The sequence below is a fragment of the Eubalaena glacialis genome, chromosome 3 (assembly GCF_028564815.1).
Source record: "Eubalaena glacialis isolate mEubGla1 chromosome 3, mEubGla1.1.hap2.+ XY, whole genome shotgun sequence".
NCBI lineage: Eukaryota > Metazoa > Chordata > Mammalia > Artiodactyla > Balaenidae > Eubalaena > Eubalaena glacialis.
The window spans coordinates 190,867,935-190,889,862 of NC_083718.1; the positions used below are offsets into that span (position 1 = coordinate 190,867,935).

At 54.1% G+C, this 21,928-nt stretch overlaps 1 protein-coding gene across 2 annotated transcripts in view; it reads right to left on the reverse strand.

The window, feature by feature from the left end:
* Nucleotides 1-21,928, reverse strand: part of KCNAB2 (potassium voltage-gated channel subfamily A regulatory beta subunit 2) — a 94,645-nt gene that overhangs the window by 18,969 nt on the left and 53,748 nt on the right. For both annotated transcript variants that reach the window (XM_061187157.1, XM_061187158.1), the window contains 2 exons: nucleotides 7,765-7,808; nucleotides 6,926-6,963 (listed from right to left, as the gene is read on the reverse strand). In XM_061187157.1, coding sequence (XP_061043140.1) covers nucleotides 6,926-6,963; nucleotides 7,765-7,808 — 82 coding nt within the window. The remainder of the gene's footprint in view (nucleotides 1-6,925; nucleotides 6,964-7,764; nucleotides 7,809-21,928) is intronic.

Genomic DNA, 21,928 nt, shown 5'->3' on the forward strand with positions numbered 1-21,928 from the left:
TCCCCCAGATTCATGTCCACCCAGAACCTCAGAATGTGACCTTATTTGGCAATGGGGTTTTTGCAGATGTAATTAGTTAAGATGAGGTCATACCGCATTAGGGTGAGTCCTACATCCAACATGAGTGGTGTCCTTATAAGAATAGACACAGACACACAGGGAAGAGGCCATGTGAAGATGGAGGCAAAGGTTAGTGTAACGAGCCTGCAATCCAAGGAATGCCAAGGACTGCCAGCCAGCAGCAGAGCTGGGAGACAGGAACAGAACTCCTTCAGAGCCCTGGAGGCAGCGCAGCCCTGCGGACACCTTGATTTTGGACTTCTGGCCTCCAGAACTGCGACAGAATAAACTTCTGTTGTTTTACGCCACCCAGTTTGTGGGACTTTGCTCCGGCCGTCCTGGGAAACTAACACAGCCCACAACAGGAGCGTGATAAATCTTGGCAGAATAAATCCTCTTCAAAAGCTATGGCTAGAATGTGCCTGTGGTGCTGTATCCCTCTGAATTCTTCCCAGCAACGGCATGAGGGTGAAATTACTGTTTGCAGATGGAGAAACTGCCATCCTCAGCTAGCCCTCTGGCCTTGGCCCTGCTTCTCCAGTGCCTTGCAGACCGGGGTGGATGAATGGCAACCGGTGGGCAGTCTGGGCGAGGATCCGAGGCAGCCTGCCTGCAATTGACAGCCTCCTCCAAGATGCAGTGGACAATGAACCCTGCTGGCCCGCTGGACAGTGCAGGCGTCCGTCTGAGCAGGGGTCACAGATGCAAACTCCCCCACCAGCCACTTCTCGAAGCTCAGCTCAGAGCCCCAAGCCTCCCTCCCAGTAGCTAGCCCAGGGTGCGGTGAATAATACTTAACCCTCAAAAACTGCACGACAGAAAGCCAGCCAGCCAGGTGCAGCTTCTAGGAGCTTCTCCCAATACCAAACGCAGAAGCCCCACCGGCCAGGCAGGTAAGGAGAGGGAGGCTGGTGCCTGGTGAGGGTTAGTGGGGTGGAAGGGGGCTCAAACACTGCCAGGCGTGACCAAATCCTTTTATTTTTCAAGAGAAGCCAGAAATCCAGGATATCGGGGAGCGGGGTAGGTTCTGATTTTCAAATGTTGGCAATGAACCCCAAAGGTTTCAGAGGATGAACAGGCCAAAGCTAACCCCCATCAGTCAGCTGCTGTCTTCCGACTAGGAAAGCTCATTGATGGAGCAGTTTTCTGGATCCATCTGCAGGGCGGACTGGCTCCTCTCCTCCTTCCTTTGGCTCAAGTGTAACAATGTAGCCGAAGCACCCCTGCATCCTCCTCGGAGCCCTTCCTCCCTCCTCCTCCTCCTTTCTTTGCCTCCAGAGCTCCAGGCACACCAGGCTCCTTCCCTGGTTATCCCGCCTTCATCCTTACTTTTCCGGGATGTGTCCCACCAGACCGCCGGAGCTCTGCCCAGGAGAGGACCATGTGCTGGGCCCCGCAGGTTATACAGATGGTTTAGGCGTGCACGCTGTCTCCTGGGAGGGTTCTGAGCGAGGTGACCCAGGGCCAGGGCTTTTATTTTCATATTTCAGACACACACATATTTTCTTATGTCCCCATCGTGCTCACAGGGAGGGTACCACACTGTAGGTATTCTTTTGCATTTTGCTTTTTTCACTTACAATACATCCTGGAAATAGACCCATATCAGTTTGTGGAGATCATATTCATTCCTTTAAAAATTTTTTTTTAAAATCAGGGTAAAATATACATAAAATTTACCATTTTAACCTTTCTTTTCTTTTTTTTTTTTTGCTGCACCACGCAGCATCTTAGTTCCCCGACCAGGGATGGAACGCGTGCCCGCTGCAGTGGAAGTGCCCAGTCTCAATCGCTGGACCGCCAGGGAAGTCCTCTAACCATTTTTAAGTGTACACTTCAATGGCATTAAGTAGATTCACACTGCTGTGCAACCATCCCCACCGTCCATCTCCAGAACTTTCTCATCGTCCCAAACTGAAATTCCGTCCCCATTAAACACTAACTCCCCACCCCCTCCCCCAGCCCCCGGCCCCCACCCTCCTACTTTCACTATCTATGATTTTGACTCCTCTAAGTACCTCACATGGGTGGAATCATACAGTCTTTGTCCTTCTGTGACTGGCTTACTTATTTCACTTAGATGCCGTCAAGCTTCATCCGTGGTGTAATGTGGCAGAATTTACGGGGCTGGGTTTTGAAGGGTGGTTAGGAGTTTGTCAGGCAGGCAGGAGGAGGGCAGGTGGAGCAGGGGGCGTTGCAGGCAGTAGGGCTGGTGTGTGCCGAGGAGCGCAGCCTGCTGTACCTGCTGCACCTGTGGTCTTCCCTGTCCTGTGCTCAGGTCAAACACTTGGCCACCCTCCACTTGGCTTTCTCTCAATCCAGCATCAAAACCTTTAGCCAGTCCTATCGGCTCCCGCTTGCAAACGGATCTGGAATCTGACCGCTCCTGCCTACCTCCAACCGGGCCCATCTGGTCCAAACTGTAGCATCCCTCAGCTGAGTTTTTGCAGTAGCCCCATAACTCTCTCTGCCTCTGTCTGTGCCCCTGCCACCCCTGCTAGGCAAACTGTGGTCCACAGACCAGCAGCATCAGCGTCAGAGATGCAGAATTCCAGGCTCCGCCCCAGACCTGCCTCATCAGAATCTGCATTTCCAGCAGATCTCCAGGGACTCGTGCACACGTTACAGTTTGAGAAGCACCTCCACCGGCCATACTCAGTGCAGCAGCCAGACTGAGCCTAGTAAGACCTAAGTCAGGGCAACCTTCCTCTTTGCTAAAATCCTCCAGTGGCTTCCATGCCACAAAGGGTCAAAGCCAAAGTCCCCACCAGATCTGCTCCCTCACCTCTGACCCCATCTCTTGACACCCCTCCCGCCATGGCCTCACGCAGGTGGGCACACACCTGTCTCCTTGGGCTGGAAAGCTCTTTCTCTGGATCACCAGGTGGCTCACTCCCTCACCCCCGCCTTCCTGGATCGTCCTGTGTAAACCAGGAGCCAACACCCAGTCCTTCTTTCTCTGTTTTCCTGTTCTCTGTGGTTGACTAAGTAGTGGTTCCCCAAAGATATCAGGTCCCTGGAACCTGTGAATATTACCTTAGGTAGAAAAAGGGACTTTGCAGATTTGATTAAATTAAGGGAGATTCTCCTGGATGAGCTAAGTGGGCCCTAAATGCCACCACAGGTGACCTTACAAGACGGAGGCGGTGGGAGATTTGACACTGACAGGGGAAAGGGACGTGACCACAGAGGCAGAGGCTGGGGTGATGCAGCCACGAGCCGAGGACTGCAGGCAGCCCCCAGACACTGGAAGAGGCAGGAAGGACCCTCCCCTGGAGCCTCCACCGGAAGCGCGGCCCTGCTGACACCTTAATTTCAGCCCAGAGATACTGATTTTGGACATCTGGCCTCGAGAACCGTGAGAAAATAAATGTCTGTTGTTCTGAAGCACACGGCTGGTGGCAATTTGTTATAAGAGCCACAGGAAAGGAATGCACTCTCCATCGTATGTTTAACCCTCGGAGATAAGATGTGCTTATGATCTGTGATCTGTCCCCCTCTCCAGACAGAGAGCAGCCCGAGGGCGGGGGCCTGGAGCTCAGCCGGCATGAGCTGAATGGAGGAAGAAAGAAAGACGTGAACACAATCCTAAGTACACCCAGGACAGTACCTGGGTGACTACGGACAGAAAGAGAATGGGGGAATCTGGGCATTTTCAGGGCTGATTTCTGATTTTTGGACTGCTATGATTTGGGTGTAATTCCTCTTCCAGGTTTTTCTATGTGACTATATGCTTTTTCCCTGCAGCACTGCAACTCTGACATACACACGGCTGTCTCTGCTGTTTTCCGTGCTCTCTCGTCATGGTTCTGTCCCCTTGTCAGTCATCAAAACATGACTTCTAGAGACTTCTGCTCTGAGGGTGCATCCTGCGTTATGTAATGGAGCTTCTATTTGGTGACTTTTCAGTTATTTCCAATGTCAAGAGTCCCAGAGGCTGGAGGCAGAAGGAACCTCAGAGGACATGTGGGCCACCTCCTGTCACCCCCACCCAGGGGACAGGGAGGCCATCCTGCCCCCGCACGGTTCCCCAGAGCTGAGAGCTGGCTGTAGGCTCTGAGGCATGGAGCCCAGGGACGATCCCTCTTCATCCCCCTCCAAGTGTGACCTTGGGCACCTGGTCAGTCTTGAGGCTGCTTCCACGGAATGGATAATAAAACACCTACCTCCTTGGTTGATAGAGGATTGAGAGCCATGATAAATGTAAAGTTCAGCCACTATTCTTATTAAATTCTTATTGCCAGGCTGCTGGGAACACGTGCCCGAGGGGGAGTTTTCCACCTGAGCAGCTGTGTGAGGTCACAGAAAGGGCACTGAACTAGAGTTTGGAAACCTGATTCTGTCCGGGGCAGCGCCGGTACTTGGCCATGTGATCTGAGGTTTACTAACACTGTCTGCTCCCCGTGTCCCTGCCCAGCCCACAGAAGCCTCCCTCCCTGGGACGACAACCCACAGATATTTGCAGATGCTGCTGTGACCCCACAGGACCGGGGACAGCAACCCTTTTCTGTAAAGGGCCAGAGGGTAAATATTTTAGGCTTTGCAGATGGTCTCTGTGGCAACTACTCCACTCTGCCCTCACAGCATGAAAGCAGCCACAGACCATATGTAAACGAACTGGCGTGGCCGCCTGCCAATAAAACTTTATTTACAAAAACAGGCTGTGGAATTCATAGAGGCAGAGAGTGGATGAGAGGTTAGCTGGGGCTGGGGGGTTATTGCTTAATGGGTACAGAGTTTCTGTTTGGGGTGATGAAAAATGCTGGAAATAGACTGTGGTGATGGTTGCACAGCAAAGTTAATGTACTTAACGCCACTGAACTGTATATTTAAAAAATGGTTAACATGGTACATTTTATGTTATGCTTATTTTATCCACAAGAAAAGTCGTTAAAATGGCAAATTTTACATTTCATATATTTAAGAAGAAAGAAAAAACAAAAACAAAACCAAAACAAAAAAACCAGACTGGGGACCAGATTTGGCCCCCAGGCCATCACTTACTGACATTTCCTGAGTCCTGCCGGGGAATGCCACTTTGCCATAGTAAACCCGCCAGTTCCTTGTTTCTGTGTCTCTCTGGCATCTGGGCGTGGCATCTTGCACACAGGAGGTAACTCTAAAAACAGGACTGTGTGTCTGGATTCTGTGGCATGCCAAACGCCTTCCTTTGAACATGAAGTTAGCAAGGAACACGGTGTTCCGGGTGGGGTCACCCAGCCGGAGTGAAGCCTCGGCCTGGGCCGCTCTGGGTTTGGGCAGCACACATGTTCCTCTGCAGCCCAGGAGGGTCCTTGCTTTCTGTGGCGCCAACCCCGCTGGAGCAGACCAGGCAGCCAGCTGAAGAATAAAATCCAGGCATTCTTCCTCTGAACCGTGGAGAGGTGGGCCCCTCAGACTTGACGTGCTGATTGTTTGGGACACTAACCGTAGGGTTTAATAGGAAAATTCCGCTGGCTCTTTCACTCAATCATTTTCACCTGCCAGGACCTTTTAGAACCCTGAATCTGTCATGTATTGTATCCGCCGTCCTCCCAGCTTTGTGTCATCTGGAAACGACTTCCATCATCTTCATACATGTCACCATGTCCCTGATGGAGCCACGGCGGAGGCCGGAGCCAGCTGTGGCTGCCATTGGATCATTAATCAATACTCTTTGGGTGTAATGGATCTGTTGGTGAAAAAGTCACCTAATTGGATGGTTACCATCTGGCCACTTCTCTATATCTTTCCCACAAGGACAATGCACACAGCGTAGCTAATGCCATTAGGAAATGAAGTCACATCCTCCACAGAATTCTTCCACATCGAAAGGGTAACAGGCGAATTAGATACCACTTATCTGGGGTAGACCACGTGGGCTCCGGGGCTCCAGCCTCCTAAGTGCTTGGAACCAATCCGGTGGCTAAAGGTGAAACAATTCCCTGCATCTTAAAAACTCCTGACTTTACCTGAGATAGCCCCCAGAACCTTAAAGCCAGGGCAAATAGTTCTACAACAGCTACCGTCATGAAAGAAAAAGGAACAAGAATGCAAATTAAATGCATCTAGATTTTGATGGAAGCCAAGCTTTCCCTTTGAAAAATAACTGAGCAATCACAGTTACAAGGTCTCAAGTGAACTCACTTATTCATTTTTAAATGCAATCTTTCCAATAGGAAGTAGAGCAGACATGAAGACAGCTTCTTGTGCAGAGGTTGAGAGCTCTCTGAGCAAAACCGCTGTTCCCACTTCCACAATATTCACTCCCTGCCCAGAAGTGCACACCAGCCTGGGAACACTGTCTTCTCCAGGACAGACGCTGGCTGCACTGAATCCCAGTTGTGGAGAGAGAAGCCCCAGCAAGTACATCCCATGGCAGTGCATCCCATTAACGATGGCTATGGGGCATGCGCAGTTAGGAGCTTGGTCAAACGTTCGTCTACTCGGTCTTTGGTTTGCAGCAAAATTTCCAGGATCTGCATTCTAAATGACCTCAACAGATATTTACTGATGTTTCAAATTCACGTGGGCATCCTCTGTAGGAGTGGCAAAGAATTGCATCGGGCTTGATGATTTGGAAAACGTGCTCTCCCTGAATTCCTCTGGCTAACCGTGGGATAGGTGTTATGCAGGTGAGGAACCTGATTTCTGGGACTTTAAGGGACTTGCTGAAGCCCCAGTGCACCCAGCTGCTGGGTGTTGGCGCCACTGCGGCACTCACCCTTCCTGTTGTCCCCCAGGGCACCCTGGAGAAACAGTAAGAGGGGAGCCAAGGCGGCTGCCCTGAGCACTGACTACCTGGTGCATTTCGCATACTTTACCACGTGCCTGGGCATGGGCGGCCCTCCCCGGGGCCTGGGGGAACGAGGGAGCCCCATCTTACCTCGTCGGTGATCTGGCCTCCGAAGGTCACCCATGTTCCTGATAGGAGAGACACAGGCTCAAGTCAGAGAATGGCCCCGGGCAGCCCAGTTCTCCCCAGGGTGCTTGGACCTCAGGCTGCAGGGCGCAGGGGGGCAGCCACAGGCCGCCACGCCGCTCTGCGGGAGCGTGTGCTTGGCATGCGTGGACACCTGGCCTTCGGGGCATGTCTCCCTCTCTTGGAGCCAAGGAACCAAGGGGACAGTAAGTGCCCAGAGCAGGCAGCTGACTGCAGGGCTTTGACACGCTCGTTGGCGCTCAAGCCGCTGCAGCTCCTATTCCAGGGACATGCCGCGGGCAGCGGGACCGGGGCTGTCTCCCTGAAGATGTGCAGGGCTGACAGCCATGCCCTCGTGCTTGCTGGGCGGTGTGTGCGTGCGTGTGTGTACGTGTGCACCGTGGAGGTGGAGAGACAGCGTGTTCTGGGAACAGAGCTCATATCTGGCAAAAGAAGAAAAAGGGCAAAATCTGACTGCCCTTCATGAGGGACTCTGTCACGTAAGGAAAGAGGATGCTGGTACCCGGGGGCAGGGGGCTTGCCTGCTTTTCTGCTGCTGGGCAGTGGGCTGTGTGTGCAGAGGGCCCTGGTACTCGCCTCACTTCCCCTGCTAAGGCTGCATCTCTGTTCTCCTCCCTCTCGTAGGCCCCTCTCCCACTGCCTCTTGGTTACCATGGCAACCGAGCCTCTTCCCTCCCCTCCCCCCAATCCTGGCTCTGGGTACAGCTCCCTCCCCCACCCCCAGCCTTCCTGCCACCCCTGCTTCCTTGCGCACCACGGGACCAAGAGGACCCCACACTCACCGAGCCCCAGGCAGGAGACCCGGAGGCCTGACTTGCCCAGGTTCCTGGAAGACAAACGTGGCGTGAGTTCTCAGCAGCCAGGGCAGAACCCATTGTTTCTACTGCCCAGCCTCCCGAACCGCCCACCCACCTCTTTTGAGGCTCTGAAGGTAAGGGGTCCTTTGGAGAGAGGCCTGCTGCTCGCCCACCCTGGGGGTAAAGGGCCAACCAGGGCAGAGCCACGTTGCTGGGACAGGCCACGCTGTGACCACGGCAGGGCCCCGGGAGCCACCTCGGGGAGAGAACATGGAATGGACCCCATCTTATTTCATGGGCTGAAACAAGATTGGTTCAGGCCTTGTGGCCCCGGATGCAGGGTGTCCTCTTGTAAGAAGCTTCTCTTTCCATTTCTTTAGTGTCACGTCTGCGGTTTTGTGTATCTTTACTCCCTCTCTCCGAGGAGTGGAGGAAAAATTAGTCCCACATCACCTGGGCCACACAGCCCTGGGCCCTGTCTCTCTGCAGGAGGAAGTGGGGGGAGATAAGAGCCCTGTTGAAGGGCACTGGTGCCCACAGCAGGCCTGACCCCCAGCCAGGGCCGCTCAGGATGGCGAGAGCCAAGATCCCCTGGCAGCACACGTCCTGATCAGACCCAGGGGCCACAGCTGCACTGACTGTCCAGGGCTCCATCACAGGCCCGCTGAGGCGCCTGCCAGATGGGGCACATCCTGCGGTCCACGTGGGTGAGCTGCAGGCTGTCATTAATGTCCTCAGGAGGTCACGAAGGGCGGCAGTGCCCTGCTGAGGATGCCGGTCCGTCCTGGCCTGTCCATCCTGCACAGGCTGCCTGGGAGCCTGCAGGGCAGCAACAGGCCGGGTGTCACTGATCCCCCGACAGCTGTCGGGCAGGTGCTTCCCTTTTCCTGATATTCCCATTTTACAGAAGAGCACACTGGACCTGCCTGGGAGCAGAGGAGCTGGGGTTTCACCCAGGCTCTGAGAACATGCTCCCTGCCACAGCGGCATGCCCCCGCAGCCCCGGCCCTTTGTGGGAGCTGCCCGGATGGTGAGGCTGACAAGTGGCAGAGCGGGAGCCCACTTCCCTCGTGAGATCCCACTGCTGGCATCCCGGTCCTGGGACCAGCCCGGGGTGCGATACCCTTCTAGGCAGTGGGAAGCCAGAGAGCTGTGAGAGCTGCAGTGGGTGAACCCCAGCCTCCTTCCCTAGGGCCGTCCGGCATTTCTAACTTCAGTGGCTGCTGTGTCCTGTTTTTCTACCCTATGTGGCCCCTGGGAAGCAGGTGTGGGGCTGAGCGGGACCTGCCCTTCTCTGACATGGGCCCACTATGACCTTCTGCAGCCTGGGTTTCCCTGGTTACAAGATCCCTGGACCCTGCCCACATTACAGGTGGTCGTTGGTCGGGGGTGGATAGAATAAACTTGTAAGCGGTTTGGTAACAGTTTGTCACCAAATTTAAAGTAGTTCTAAATTGCCCAGCTTTCTTGTTAAATTTCCCATTAAAACCAGCCCAGCCACCGGCCCACTGTTCCTACAGGGAATGCTGGGATTTTCCCCTGAGGACATAATCACAGCTGGTTTCTTTTTTGGGGAGGGGAGCAGATCGGCAGTGGCTACAAGCAGAGGCTCTGAAGCTGGAGTTCAAATTCTGCTTCGACCTTCCTGGCTGTATGCCTGCCCCTGGGCATGTCATGTAACCGCCTGATGCCTCGGTGGGCTCATCTGTAGAATGGGCTCGAGATGCTGCCTCTCTCAGGGGGTGGCCATGAGGATGAAATGGGATAACACATGTGCCTGGGGCACAGGGTCACAGAGAGCACAGAACGGGGGGACAGCAGCCTTTTCCTTATACGAGAAACAACAATGGACAAATCCAACAGGCTTTAAATGTTACCGTGTTAAAAAGGGAACTGAAGTTTCCCCTTGGTTTTTTTCCCCCCTATAAATCAGTGAAATACTCTACTAGTGCCCTCAGCATTGCTTGCGTATTCCGGCCCAGAGACACTTGGTTTGTGACCCTAGAAAGAGGCACGATTTGTAACTATGTGAGGCGATGGATGTTAACTAAACTGTCTGTGGTGATTGTTTCACAATAGGTAAATGTATCAGCCCATTATGTTGTACCTTAAACTTACACAATGTTATGGGTCAATTATATCTCAAAAAAAAAAAAAAAAAAAACTGGGAAAATTCTTGAATATTCTAGAATATTCTTGATTTAGCTTCAGATTTGCTATGAGAGATTTCAAATACAATACGCATGAAATTCAAGGGCTGAGTAGTCAAACACATTCTTCAAAAGTTTTCTTATAAAGTTTAAATCATGCTTGGATTGATGTCGCTTGCTAAGTAGAGAGTAAACTTGTGTATTCTCGTGTATAAGGAAATTGGAATTAAAAAGGAATTAAAAAAGAGAGAAAGAAAAGCACAATGGCAACACCAATAGACTCAGCATCAGGCCAGCTCCATTTAGCAGATGAGGTAAATTTTCTCACACTGGCTAGAAAATGCTTGTGGTGAGAAATTAGAACGTTGCGTATGAGCAGTCTGGTAATGGAGCAAAAAGGACTAAAAGTTGTAATCAGTGGTCTTAACAATTTTGGGGTCACAGACCCCTTTGAGACGCTCCTTGCCTGGAAATGCTCACAGACACAAAAACCTTCAGAACCTTGTTTGCAACGCCCAGGCATTCGAAGGCCTGGGTACGTGGTCTAGATAAATCCGGTGCCGGACGGGAGGCTGAGCCCCTGCCTCTGCAAAACCACCCCTGTGCGTGATGGTGGGGGAGCAATTTCCTGGTGAGGCTCTGTTGAAGGTCAAGTTCTAGGCATGTCCTCCTGCAACTGCCCTTCGTCACCGTGGAAACAAGTGCTGGCACGTGCTGCGTGTTCAGGGGGTGGGCGGCTTTAGCAGCAGACAGGTGAGGACACAGGACAGCAGGCTGAGCCCACCTGTGTCTGTGCCTGAAGACAGGTGACACCCCTCGCCCACCAGAAGGGGCTCCGAGTTTCCTCGGACGGACGCAGGGTGTTTGGCGATGCAGCTGCTGCCCCACCCACCGCCCACAGGAATAATTTAGCAAAACTAGGACACCAAGCGATGCTGCAATTACCCTGCTCAAGTTGTTTCCCTGTTAAAATGATGGTATTAGTTCTGCCATCCGCTGCCAGGCCTCGGGAGAAGGAACGAGAAGGGACAGGGTATCTCAGGGCTAGGAGCTTTAGAAATACGGCAGCTCGGTGGGGGTGGGGCGAGCTCAACAGATCACAGCCTCGGGTGGACCAGGGCTGGTGACACGCTGCCACTCGAAACTTTCAATACGCGAAGATCGTTTCCTACAGCTTTTCCTCCCCTAATTAAAACCTGACATCATGATAAAATAGTTGGCTAAATCTCTCAACCCCAATAACGTTAGTCTTTATTAATTTGCCTCATGTCCCTCCTGGGGTCTGGAAAAACGGCTAATGAGGACTCAGGGATTTAACCTTTGCTGGAGGAAGACAGTTGACGCCCATCATGCAGCCCCCCGACGCGCTGCACCCCTAAACACTGCACCTCAGACTCCGGGCAATTACAAATCCTGTAAAAATAGCTGTTCAGGGCCTTTAACTTCAGCCATCTGGGCGGAGGACAAAAATATGATCAGGTGATGGAAAGCAACCGGGTCTTGATGAGCTGGCTTGATGGACAGGGTTGCCAGGGCGTTTTCTGGTTGGTTGTCTCCCTGCGGGGGATTATCTGTTTTCAGCCCCCAGGCTCCAGGCTCCCTAAGGACAGGCCTGGACTTCCAGGTCTTTGCTATCAGATTGTAGCTGGCAGCTGCAGGGTCCCAGGGGTGCTTGTTGGTGTAACGTGGGGCTGAGAAGTCCAGGCCCTGGGGCCAGACCCTCAGGATCAAATGCTGGTCCCTCTCCTTGCTCGCGGGGCTTGGTGTACCCCTTCCCCTGCACTGAGCACCCCTGGCAAGAATGTGGCACCCTGGTGCAGGCCACATACCTTCAGCGTCACTGTGAAGGGCGAGCTTCTGAAGGAGGTGGTCAGAATTGGGGCAGATCTGGATCAGGTCCCCTGCAGCCCCTACCTGCATGCACCCTGGCTGTGGCCCTGGGATAGTCATTATGGAGCAACCCCATGAGACAGGTACCCCAAGGCAGGCACCTCATGCTCAGCGAGGGGATCCAGTGGTTTGGATTCTGGCTCCCATTTCAGCTGGTATGAGACTACACATCCTACAGGGAAATGAACCCACCTTCCTCCTGCCACTGCCAAGAAAAGCTCCCCAGGCCCTGCCATGTGTAAGGACGGGCGGGGGCCCCCCAGTGTGGAGGAGCTGGGGCTGGGATCTGAACCCACATCCTCAGACTGCAAACTCTCTGGCCCAACGAGCACCTCCCTTTACTGCCTGTCTTGCCCTCCCTGCCTCCACATGTGCCACACGCACACACGTGCACATGCATGCACTCACACACAGACACACACATGGAGATGCGCACACACACACAGACGCACACACAGAGAGACGCGCACACACAGGTGCACACATGGAGAGATGCGCACACACAGGTGCACACACAGAGATGCACACACGGAGAGATGCGCACACACAGATGCACACACAGAGACGCACACACACAGAGATGCGCACTCACAGGTGCACACATGGAGACGCACGCACGGAGAGATGCACACACTCACAGGTGCACACATGGAGACGCACGCACGGAGAGATGCACACACACACAGGTGTACACACAGATGCACACACGGAGAGATGCACACACACAGGTGTACACACAGATGCACACACGGAGAGATGCACACACACAGGTGTACACACAGATGCACACACGGAGAGATGCACACACACACAGGTGTACACACAGATGCACACACGGAGAGATGCACACTCACAGGTGCACACATGGAGACGCACACACGGAGACGCACACACGGAGATGCGCCCTCACACACAGGTGCACACACAGATGCACACAGAGAGAGATGCACACACACAGACGTACACATGGAGAGATGCGCACACACAGACGTACACATGGAGAGATGCGCACACACAGGTGCACACACACAGACGCATACAGTAATCTTAAGCCCTCAGGCTCTTTGACATATCTAATCCTCAGTGGATCTTAGGAGCTTGGGAGGGAAATCATGTCAATAGCCACATTTTCCATTTACAGAGTGCTTCGTATTTTTGGAAATGGTCTCACTTGTACTAACTCCTTTGATATCCTAGGACTGACTTAAAAGTCCCAGCGGATAACACGAATCTAAACTAAAAAATAGATTCTGTTTACTCCTAGCCTTTGATTCCCACTGAACAAAAGATATAAACCACCAGAGCTTCTAGAAGAGAGAATTCTGCTCTGGACTGTCCTCACTGAATTTAGAGAATGGGAACAAAAGCCTTGTACCCCAGAGGCCCATAAAAGAACGTCAAATGTCCCCCAAGGACCAGGGAAGGAAAGGATACGGGTGGAGACGCAGAAGGACCCAGTTATTCCAGAATTCGTCTCAAGGACGCCTGGGACTTAGGACACGGCTCCTTCACATGAGGTCCAACTTCCGGGCACTGGTTTTGTTTTAAGCCACACTGCTCAGCTGTTAAAGATCCATTCTCTCAATACTTTTCAAGTCGGCACCAACACCAGCTAGAAACCCAGGCATTCTCCTCAAACACAACCAGACTCTTCTGTGGCTTTTTCTGAGGCTGGTGGCCTGTGAGATTTGAGTCACTGAGAGCAGGGTTGGGAACCAGGGACCTAACTTAGCTTTTCCAGCTCATGCAGACGGTTTGTTGTAAGAACCCCCCTTTCCCCAGTAATACCATTCTGGAAGCGCTAAAGGCTCTAAGTGAAGAGAAACTCATGAGTGAGAAGGGCTAGACCTCCAGCCTGGTGACCCACAACCCTGCCCTCGCGGACCCTTGGTACAAAGCCAGCCCTCCTTTTCCACGCGGGTACATCCACTGGCCATCCGAGCAAGGCCCTGGATGGAGCAAGGGGGGCATGCAAGGAACAGCAGGAAGGCCCCTGCCCCCTGATACTGGTGCTTTGCACACTCTCCACATACTAGTCACGGCGAGCGCACCCAGAGTAGGTGGGGACTGGGCCGAAGCAGAGGGACACACAGCAGCCTGGACTGAGCCCTTAGCAGGGAACTCCAGCTGCTGCTGTGTGCCCTGTGGAGCATCAGCCCTGCCTGTAGAGGAGCCCAGGCCTGGGGTCGGGCTCGGTCGCGGGGGAAGATTTAATTCCATCACATGGTTCACCCAGTATCCCTGACTATTAAACTGAGGTTTGTCAAGGCGGCTTAGCTGCAAAGGCATCAGACCACCCACGGGTCATCTTTGGGGCCCGTGTGCCCAGGGGGAGGGCAGGGGTCTGTGGCCGGTGCCCCGGGGTTTCCAGAAAGAGGAAGCTTTACCTGGAGTCCAATATGGGGGGGAGGCTCAGCTATAGTGACCCATCTCAAGAAAGGAAACAAACGGGCAGAAGGAAAGAAAGGCATCATCATCCCCTGCAGTCGGGAAGAAACGGGCGCCTGACCCTGAGCCTCGATTTTATTTCTCCCCCCATCTGCAAAGCTCCCCCAGACAGGGGTGGGAGGGCAGCCCCCGCCCCGCACAGCCGCCCCGCACCGCGTACCTATACTTCATCCCGGGCTGCATCACGCTGGCCTCGCCTGTGCTCAGGAGGCTCTGCACCGACAGCTGTCCCAGGCTCCGGGCCACCATGGCCACCGCACGGAAATGGCCGCGGGTGCCCAGGCTGGGGCTGCTGGCTGCCGGCCTGCCCAGCCGCTCCTCGGGGCCCCGGCCCTTGAGGCCATGCTCCGAGCACACGAAGGACACCTGCATGTTTCCGGCGCTCAGCTCCTGGCCACGTCCCCCCTCCTTCCGGGCTCCGATGTCACCTGCCCCTGGAAGCCCTGCTCCGCCTGGGACAAGACTTTATCCCAGAAGGTGAAGAAGCCACCAGGCGTTGCTTCAGGAGTGCAGATTTCTGACGTAGAAAAAGCCTGTGCGCTCTCCGGGGCAAGGGGGTGAAATTTCCAGAAATGTGCTAGAAAAGACCTGATCAGATAGAGCTCAGAAATCGAGGGGTGGGGAGGCGGCCATTGCCTCTCCCTTCTCGGCGGGTCCTTCCTCTGCCCCACCCTGGTCCGGCTCTGTCCACCCGAGCCCCCGGCCCAGCTGTGTTCGGCAGGGCTGGGCTGCCAGCAACTCAGGACCAATGAGCGACACCGCTGTCCCCTGACAGCAGGAGGAGGAGGGAGGGCGCCTCCCATCAGGGTGGCAGCCCCGGGGTTCGGGGAGCAGCTGCTTCTCCAGGCTTCCCCGAGTCTCTTGGAGGGAGCCTGGCGTCCACCCCCGGCTCTGCGCACTGTGGCTCTTGGAACTCCCACCAAGTTAACGAGGTGACCGGCGAGAAGCATGGGAGGTGCAGGAGGTGATTCATTATTAATGAAGCGGATGCACAAGCCGCCCCGATCGCCCTGGCCGATCCCCGGGAGGTCGGCGCCGGTGCTCCAGGCTAACAGCTGCTCAGCCAGGACCGGACGAGGCAGGCACTGCAGCCAGCTGGCCTGGCCAGCTCTGTCCCCTGGTGGTTCTCACCCAGGAAAGTGGGGCTGCCACCAGGGTTCAGCACACGCAGTCAGATCACCAGAAATCTGGAGGAGAGAGGACCATTCTGTCTAGATGGTAATGACGCAGGTGATGTTAGGAAAGAAGCCCGGGGTCAAGGGACCAGAGACCTGAGAAGCTCCAGCACTCCGCACAGCACTTAGCTCTCGGCACATGCTCAATATATACTTCTGGAGTGAATGAATGAATGAATGGATGGATGGATGGATGAATGGGTGAATGAATTGATGAATGAAGATCCCCCTGCTTTACCTCATCCTCCTTTCCCACACTCATGGGATCAGGATGAAGACAGAACAAAGCTCACAGGCTTCCTGAAACCCAGAGAGATGCTCCCGTTGGCAGGAAGGGCTGGCTTTGCCCTCTGACCCCGAGCATGCCACTCTCACTCTGCAGGGTGGCCCTGGCCAAAGCTGCCTTTTGGATCTCATCTTGCCCTGCGGGAAGGGCTGAGAAAGTGTGGTGGATGGGAGGCAGGTGGTCAGGGGTCTAGCTCAGGCTCTGCTGCTAATTCGCTGTGTGATCCAGGCGGGTGTCCTGCTTTCTCTGGGTCCCTGGGTATCCACTGACAGAACAAGGTGGCTGGCCTGAGGACCACGCTGTCCCTCCCAGCTTGGCTCTGCAGGAGCCTTCCACGCCTGCTGGCTGCCCACCCTATGCTCTGACGGGACCCAGAGAGGAATCCACCCAGAGATGTTCACAGTAGATGGTGGCTGGACTTGCTCTCAGCTCTGGCCCTGCCTTTTTGACACAGAAGTTAAGAATAAAACCTTGTTCCAGTCCCAGCCTCCCTGCTCCTGAACTGGGCAGCCTCAGGCAAGTGACCCCCTCTCCGAGCCTCAGTGCTCTTGTGTCCAACGCAGGTCACAAAGGCATGGCCAGATCACGCCTGCAAAGCACTCACACAGGGGTCTGGTCCTTGGGAAGCACTCCCACGGTCCCTCAGCAGAAAGGAGTGGCTTTCTGGCCATGGAGCCAGGATAGACCCCTGTGTGAGACCCTCCCCCATCCCCACCAGTAAGAATACCCCTTCTGTCCTCCTCGTGGCCTGACTCGGCAGCAGGAACCACCCCTGAGGTGGGGACCTGGACCTGGGGATAGAGGCCTGGGGAGGGCAGAGCTGGTGCCTTTGCCCAGGGGGCCCTAGCAGGTCACAGATGCTACCTGTGGAGGCCAGTGGGGCCCCTCAGGACCCACAGGCCGGCTCTGCCTTCCTCTTCCACCTGCCCGTAAAAACCTCGGGGCCTGGCTGGCCTGGGTCCCTGAGCTCAGGGTAGGGTGGGGTCCTCCCTGAGCCCCTTGGGTGGGTGGGGAGATGGGAAGGAGGAAGGACAGCCTGCAGTGCTGGCCCTTCCACCTGCTGAACCTTGCACTTGAAGACAACAGGTCCTGGCCCTCAGGAAGCCCACAGGCCTGCCAAAGAGGCTGCAGGTGGCAAAGACTCTGCCTTTGGCTCCTCCCCAGGCTCGTGGAGCTCATGTCCACGGCAGGGATGCTCAACCCCTGACCAGGATGCTAGAGGAGCTTGTTGCAAATGCAGATTCCTGGGCCCCAACCACAACTACTGAATCGGTAGCTCCGGGGCTGGGCCTGGGAAGCTGTGTTTTTATCAAGAGCTTTGAGTGGTGCTATGCACTGGCTGAGAGGATGTGGAAATACCCTACTTCATTCCACCTTCTACTGTTCTCTGTGCTCTGGCAAACTGTCAGATCCTACAAGGGCTGGCATCTTACTAGTCCTCAGGGGGTGCTCTTAACCAGATGGTGTGCTTTAAGCTTTAAGAGAGATCCACAAAGACTTAGTCACCACAGTGTGTAAAAGGTCACCTGCCTCACCCCCCAATCCAGCAATTCCACTCCTAGGTATGTACCCAGAGAACTAAAAACATACGCCCACACAAAAACTTGAACACAAATGTCCACAGCAGCATTACTCATCACAGCCCCAAAGTGGAAGCAATCCAAATGTCCATCAACTGACGAATGGATAAAAAAAATGTGGTCTATAGCCGCATAGTAGAACGTTATTCAGCAATACCAAGGAATGAAGTACTGATACATTCTACGACATGGATGATCCTTGCAAACATCATGCTGAGAGAAAGAAACGAGTCACAAAATGTCACATATTGTATGATTCCATTCATATGAAATGTTCAGAACAGGCAAATCCATAGAGACAGAAAGTAGATTAGTGGTTGCTGGGGGCTGGGGGGAGTGGGGAATCAGGGAATGATAGCTAATGTGGGTGCAGGATTTCTTTTTGGGGTGATGAAAATGTTCTAAAATGGGTGACTTTTGGACAACTGTTTGTACTAAAACCATTAAATTGGATGCTTTAAATGGGTGTATGGTATGTGAATTATATCTCAATAAAACTTACCAAAAAAAAAATAATGTCAATGACCTCAAGAGTTGGGGGCCACCCTGATGGAGCAGTGGGATGGGAGGTCCTTGGCCCCTGAGGTTTCTGAGAGCAAAGGGTGGCAGACTGGTGGCCTTCCTGGAGGAGGTGTCCTCTGGTACGTGAGAGCTGAAGCCCCCTCGGGGGCTCAGTGCTGTGGCTGTGCTTCCTTTGGGAGCTCACGCCCCAGTCACGCCCAGAGTTACCCGCCCTAAAAGGTAGGAAGGCGGGTCAGCCGTGACTTGGCCCCTCTTGCTTCTTAGTCGCTGCCGTGTACTAAGTGGCTGTACCCAGGCCAGAGTAAGCGCTTCTTACACCTTTTCTCTTTTCATCCTTAGAAGCACCTTGGAGGCATAACAACAACGACAATGGCCACAGCGCTAACACTTACACGGTGCCCGCTGCGCCCCAGCTGTTGTGCCGAGCGCTTTGTTTGCAGCTCACTAAGTTTCCACCACAACCTTCAGCTGGGCCCTGCGATGCTCCTGTTCACTGGACGACACCAAGGCACAGAGAGGTCAAGGAAGGGAGACTAACGCTGGGCCCGTCCTCATTGCACAGCGGAGGCTCCTGCTCTCAGACCCCAGGTTAAAGGGTGAGGGTGGGGACGCTGCCTGGCACCGTCTGCGGGTCTGAGTGGGCTGTGCTGACCCCCGCCTTTCCAGGTGGACAGCAGAGAGCCAATCAGCCAGGGTTCCCGTCCTTGCCCAATCAGAGGAGCCTCTTGGGGGCGGATCCCCCAAACCTCTGGGCAGGGCCTGAGCGTCGGCGTTGCTAACAGGTGACCCCCTGATTCCCGCTGCCAGGCCGGCTTGGGAGACACTGAGTTGTGCTGTGCGTTGGTTACAAAGCCACACACCAGCAGTTGTGTTAGGATCGCTCAGCCCTTCCCGTCCCCAACACAGGGGAGGGAGAGGCTGTGATGTCCCTGTAAAGGCAAGGGAGCTGGAGCGGGAGGCGCAGGACCCGCAGAGGGATGGGTGGCTGTCTCCAGGCCCGGGACCGCCGCTGGGCCCCAGCACGGTGGCCACTGCCAGCAGAAGCAGACCCAGCACGGATGCAGGCCACGGGTGGCTGACAGCACGGTCCTGGGCCGGCCCTCCACGGGGGCCCCCGAGGGACCCCCGGATCATTGCACGGCAGCTCGTCCCAAGTGACTGGCTCGTCTCGCCACCTCCCTCCCCGCTCCCTTCCCATCTGCTTGATGTCCACACAGAGCAGGAGCTGCGTCTCCAGGCGCTACTGTTTGCACCCACGAGATTCCAAGACTGGGGTTTCTCTCCCACCAGGAGCCAAGCCGGGAGCCCTAAGTTCCGTCACTATCTCATTTAGTCCTCAGGACACTTCTGTGAGGAAGTAACTATAGTCTCTGCTTTCCAGATGGGGACACTGAGACACGGAGAGGCCAGGTGACTTGTCCAAGTTCATACAGGTACCGGCGGGGGAGCCAGGATTCCCCTCAGGATACTCAGTGATATCCCTGCAGGCTCAGGAGTTGAGTCAGCCCTTGGGACCCGCTGTGGGTTGAAATGTGACCCCAAAGAGACATGTTCAAGTCCTAACTCCTGGCACCTGTGAATGTGACCTTATTTGGAAATAGGATCTTTGTAGATATTATTACGTAAAGATTGAGGTCCTGTTGGACTGGGGGTGAGCCCTGAATTCAATGACTGCTATATTTATAAGGAGACGGAGATTTGGAGACAGACAGAGATGCACAGAGGGAAAACAGTCATGTGAAGATGGACGCAGAGATTGGAGTGATGTGTCTACAGGCAAAGAAAGCCAAGGAGGCACAGATGTAGAAAGCAAACTTATGGTTGCCGGGGAGAAAGGAGTGGGGAGGGATAAATTGGGAGATTGGGATTGATATATACACACTACTATATACAAAATAGATAATTAATAAAGACTTACTGTATAGCACAGGGAACTCTACTCAATACGCTGTAATGACCTATATGGGAAAGAGTCTAAAAAAGAGTGGATATATGTAGATGTATAACTGAGTCACTTTGCTGTACACCTGAAACTAACACAACATTGTGAATCAACTATACGCCAATGAAAAAGAAAAAAGAAAAAGAAAGCCAAGGAAGGATGTTTCCCTAGAGCCTTCAGAGAGAGTGTGACCCTGCTGACCCCAGGTCCAGACTTGTGGGTTCTGGACCATGAGAGAATAGATAGCTGTTGTTCTGAGCACTGTGCTGTGCGCGGTGTTATGGCAGCCCCAGGACACTGACATACGACTGTCTCAAGGTGGACCGGCCCCCCGCTTGGCCGCCTGGACTGCTCCACCCACCGTCCCTCTCTGGACTCTGCTCTTCCTCCTACCCCTCCTCCTTTTCCCACCCATCCTTTAAGACACACCTGGGTTCCCAGCTCTTCCAGGAAGTCTTCCCTGACTGACCTCCTGTGAATAAATGAGCAACTGGAGAGTCTGTTCGATGAACCTGACCACAAATCAAATACTGCCTGTGATTCCTGTAAGAGGCTCGTGGTAAGAGGCTACGATCTAGAGGCAGAAACCACAGGCACGCAGGACGCCCCACCCTGCCAGAAGCTCACGACCAAGGCTCATTGCCCGGGGCTCCCCGCCCTCCAGGCTGCAACAGAGAGTCTCAGACGCAGCTTCCAGTTCTGCTGCCAAGGAAGCAGCAGGAAGGAGACACGTTTTACAGGGGAATATTCTGAAAAGTGGGTTAAGACCGAGACCACATAACGCCACCCAGGCAATACTTACAGAGGCTCGAAATGTTCTAGGTGCTGGGAACAGACAGAGGCTGTGCTCCCAGTGGGGTGCAGATGGGCAAAAACAAGGTAAGAGAGACAGGACAGTGGGCTTGAGGATGACTCCCTGGGCATTTATTTAGACTGGGTGGTGCGGAAAGTCTCTTTGAGGCCAAAGATGTGATGATGGGAGGAAACCAGCCCTGTGAAAATCTGGAGGACACACCTTCCAGGGGAGGGAATAGAATGTGCAAGGACCCTGAGGATGCAATGAGCTTGCATGTTTGAGATAAGGAAGGAAGGACGGAGGGAAGGAAGGAGCACCCTGAGAGGGAGGGAGGGTGTACAAGCCAAAATCAGAGACAGCACGGGCCGCGCAGGGCATGGTGGGGACTTTGGGTTCATTCCCGATGCCATGGGTAGCAGACAAGGAACACACCTGAACCAGGCCCGGTGTCCAACTGGCACTGCCTGGGCCCAGGTCACAGCCTCTGGCCGGCCTGTGGCCACAGCTGCTGTCCTGTCTCAGGCCACATCTCCAGACCCTCCATCACTACAGTCAGGCGGACATGGGGAAGGGGAGCTTACACAGGGACTGTGTAGATTTAAAAATTCAGTGCATTTTTTTTTTTTTTTTAAACAGCAAGAGTTGAGGACAGTTAAAAAAAAAAATGGGAAAAGTTATCAAGAAAGCCTTTTCCCCCAGCTGCAGGCTCAGGTCGGCTGATGTGGTGTCTGGGCCCATGGTACGGCGGTCGCCTTGCTCCACGGAGAAGCACTTATCTGGAGGCTTTATCTTTTTTATATTAATATTTAAGACCAGGTTTAGCTGAGTCCCAGCCTAGCTGCTGCCGGGAACATTAACCGCGGAACGGCATCTGTCTGGGATCTTTAATAACTCTTGGTCGTGGTTTCCGAGGCCCTCTTCCCAGTTAACCAAAACCCCTGGATGCAGCAAGATGAAATCCACCAGATAAAGGGCGGGCCCTACGGGGGCGACATCTGGCCCATCAAATGCTAAAGGCTCAAGTGGTTTTCTTGTCAACTCAGCTCTTTGGGAAGCAAGTTTCCCCAGGGTGTTTCAGCCCCACAGTTAGTCCCGCATGTTGCAGATGGGACACAGACCTTTTCCTTGGGGTGTCAGGCAAATAAGAGATTTGTTCCAGTACTCACACCCCCCCGGCTGTGTTCGGGTCCTGGGGCTGCCATGACAAAGTTCCACGAACTGGGGGGGCTTCAAGCAACAGAACCTGGTTCTCTCACAGCTCCGGGGGCCAGAGGCTGAAATCTGGGTGTGGGCAGGGCTGCGCTCTCTCTGAAGCCTCCAGGGGAGGATCCATTCTGGCCTCCGCCAGCTTCTGGTGGCC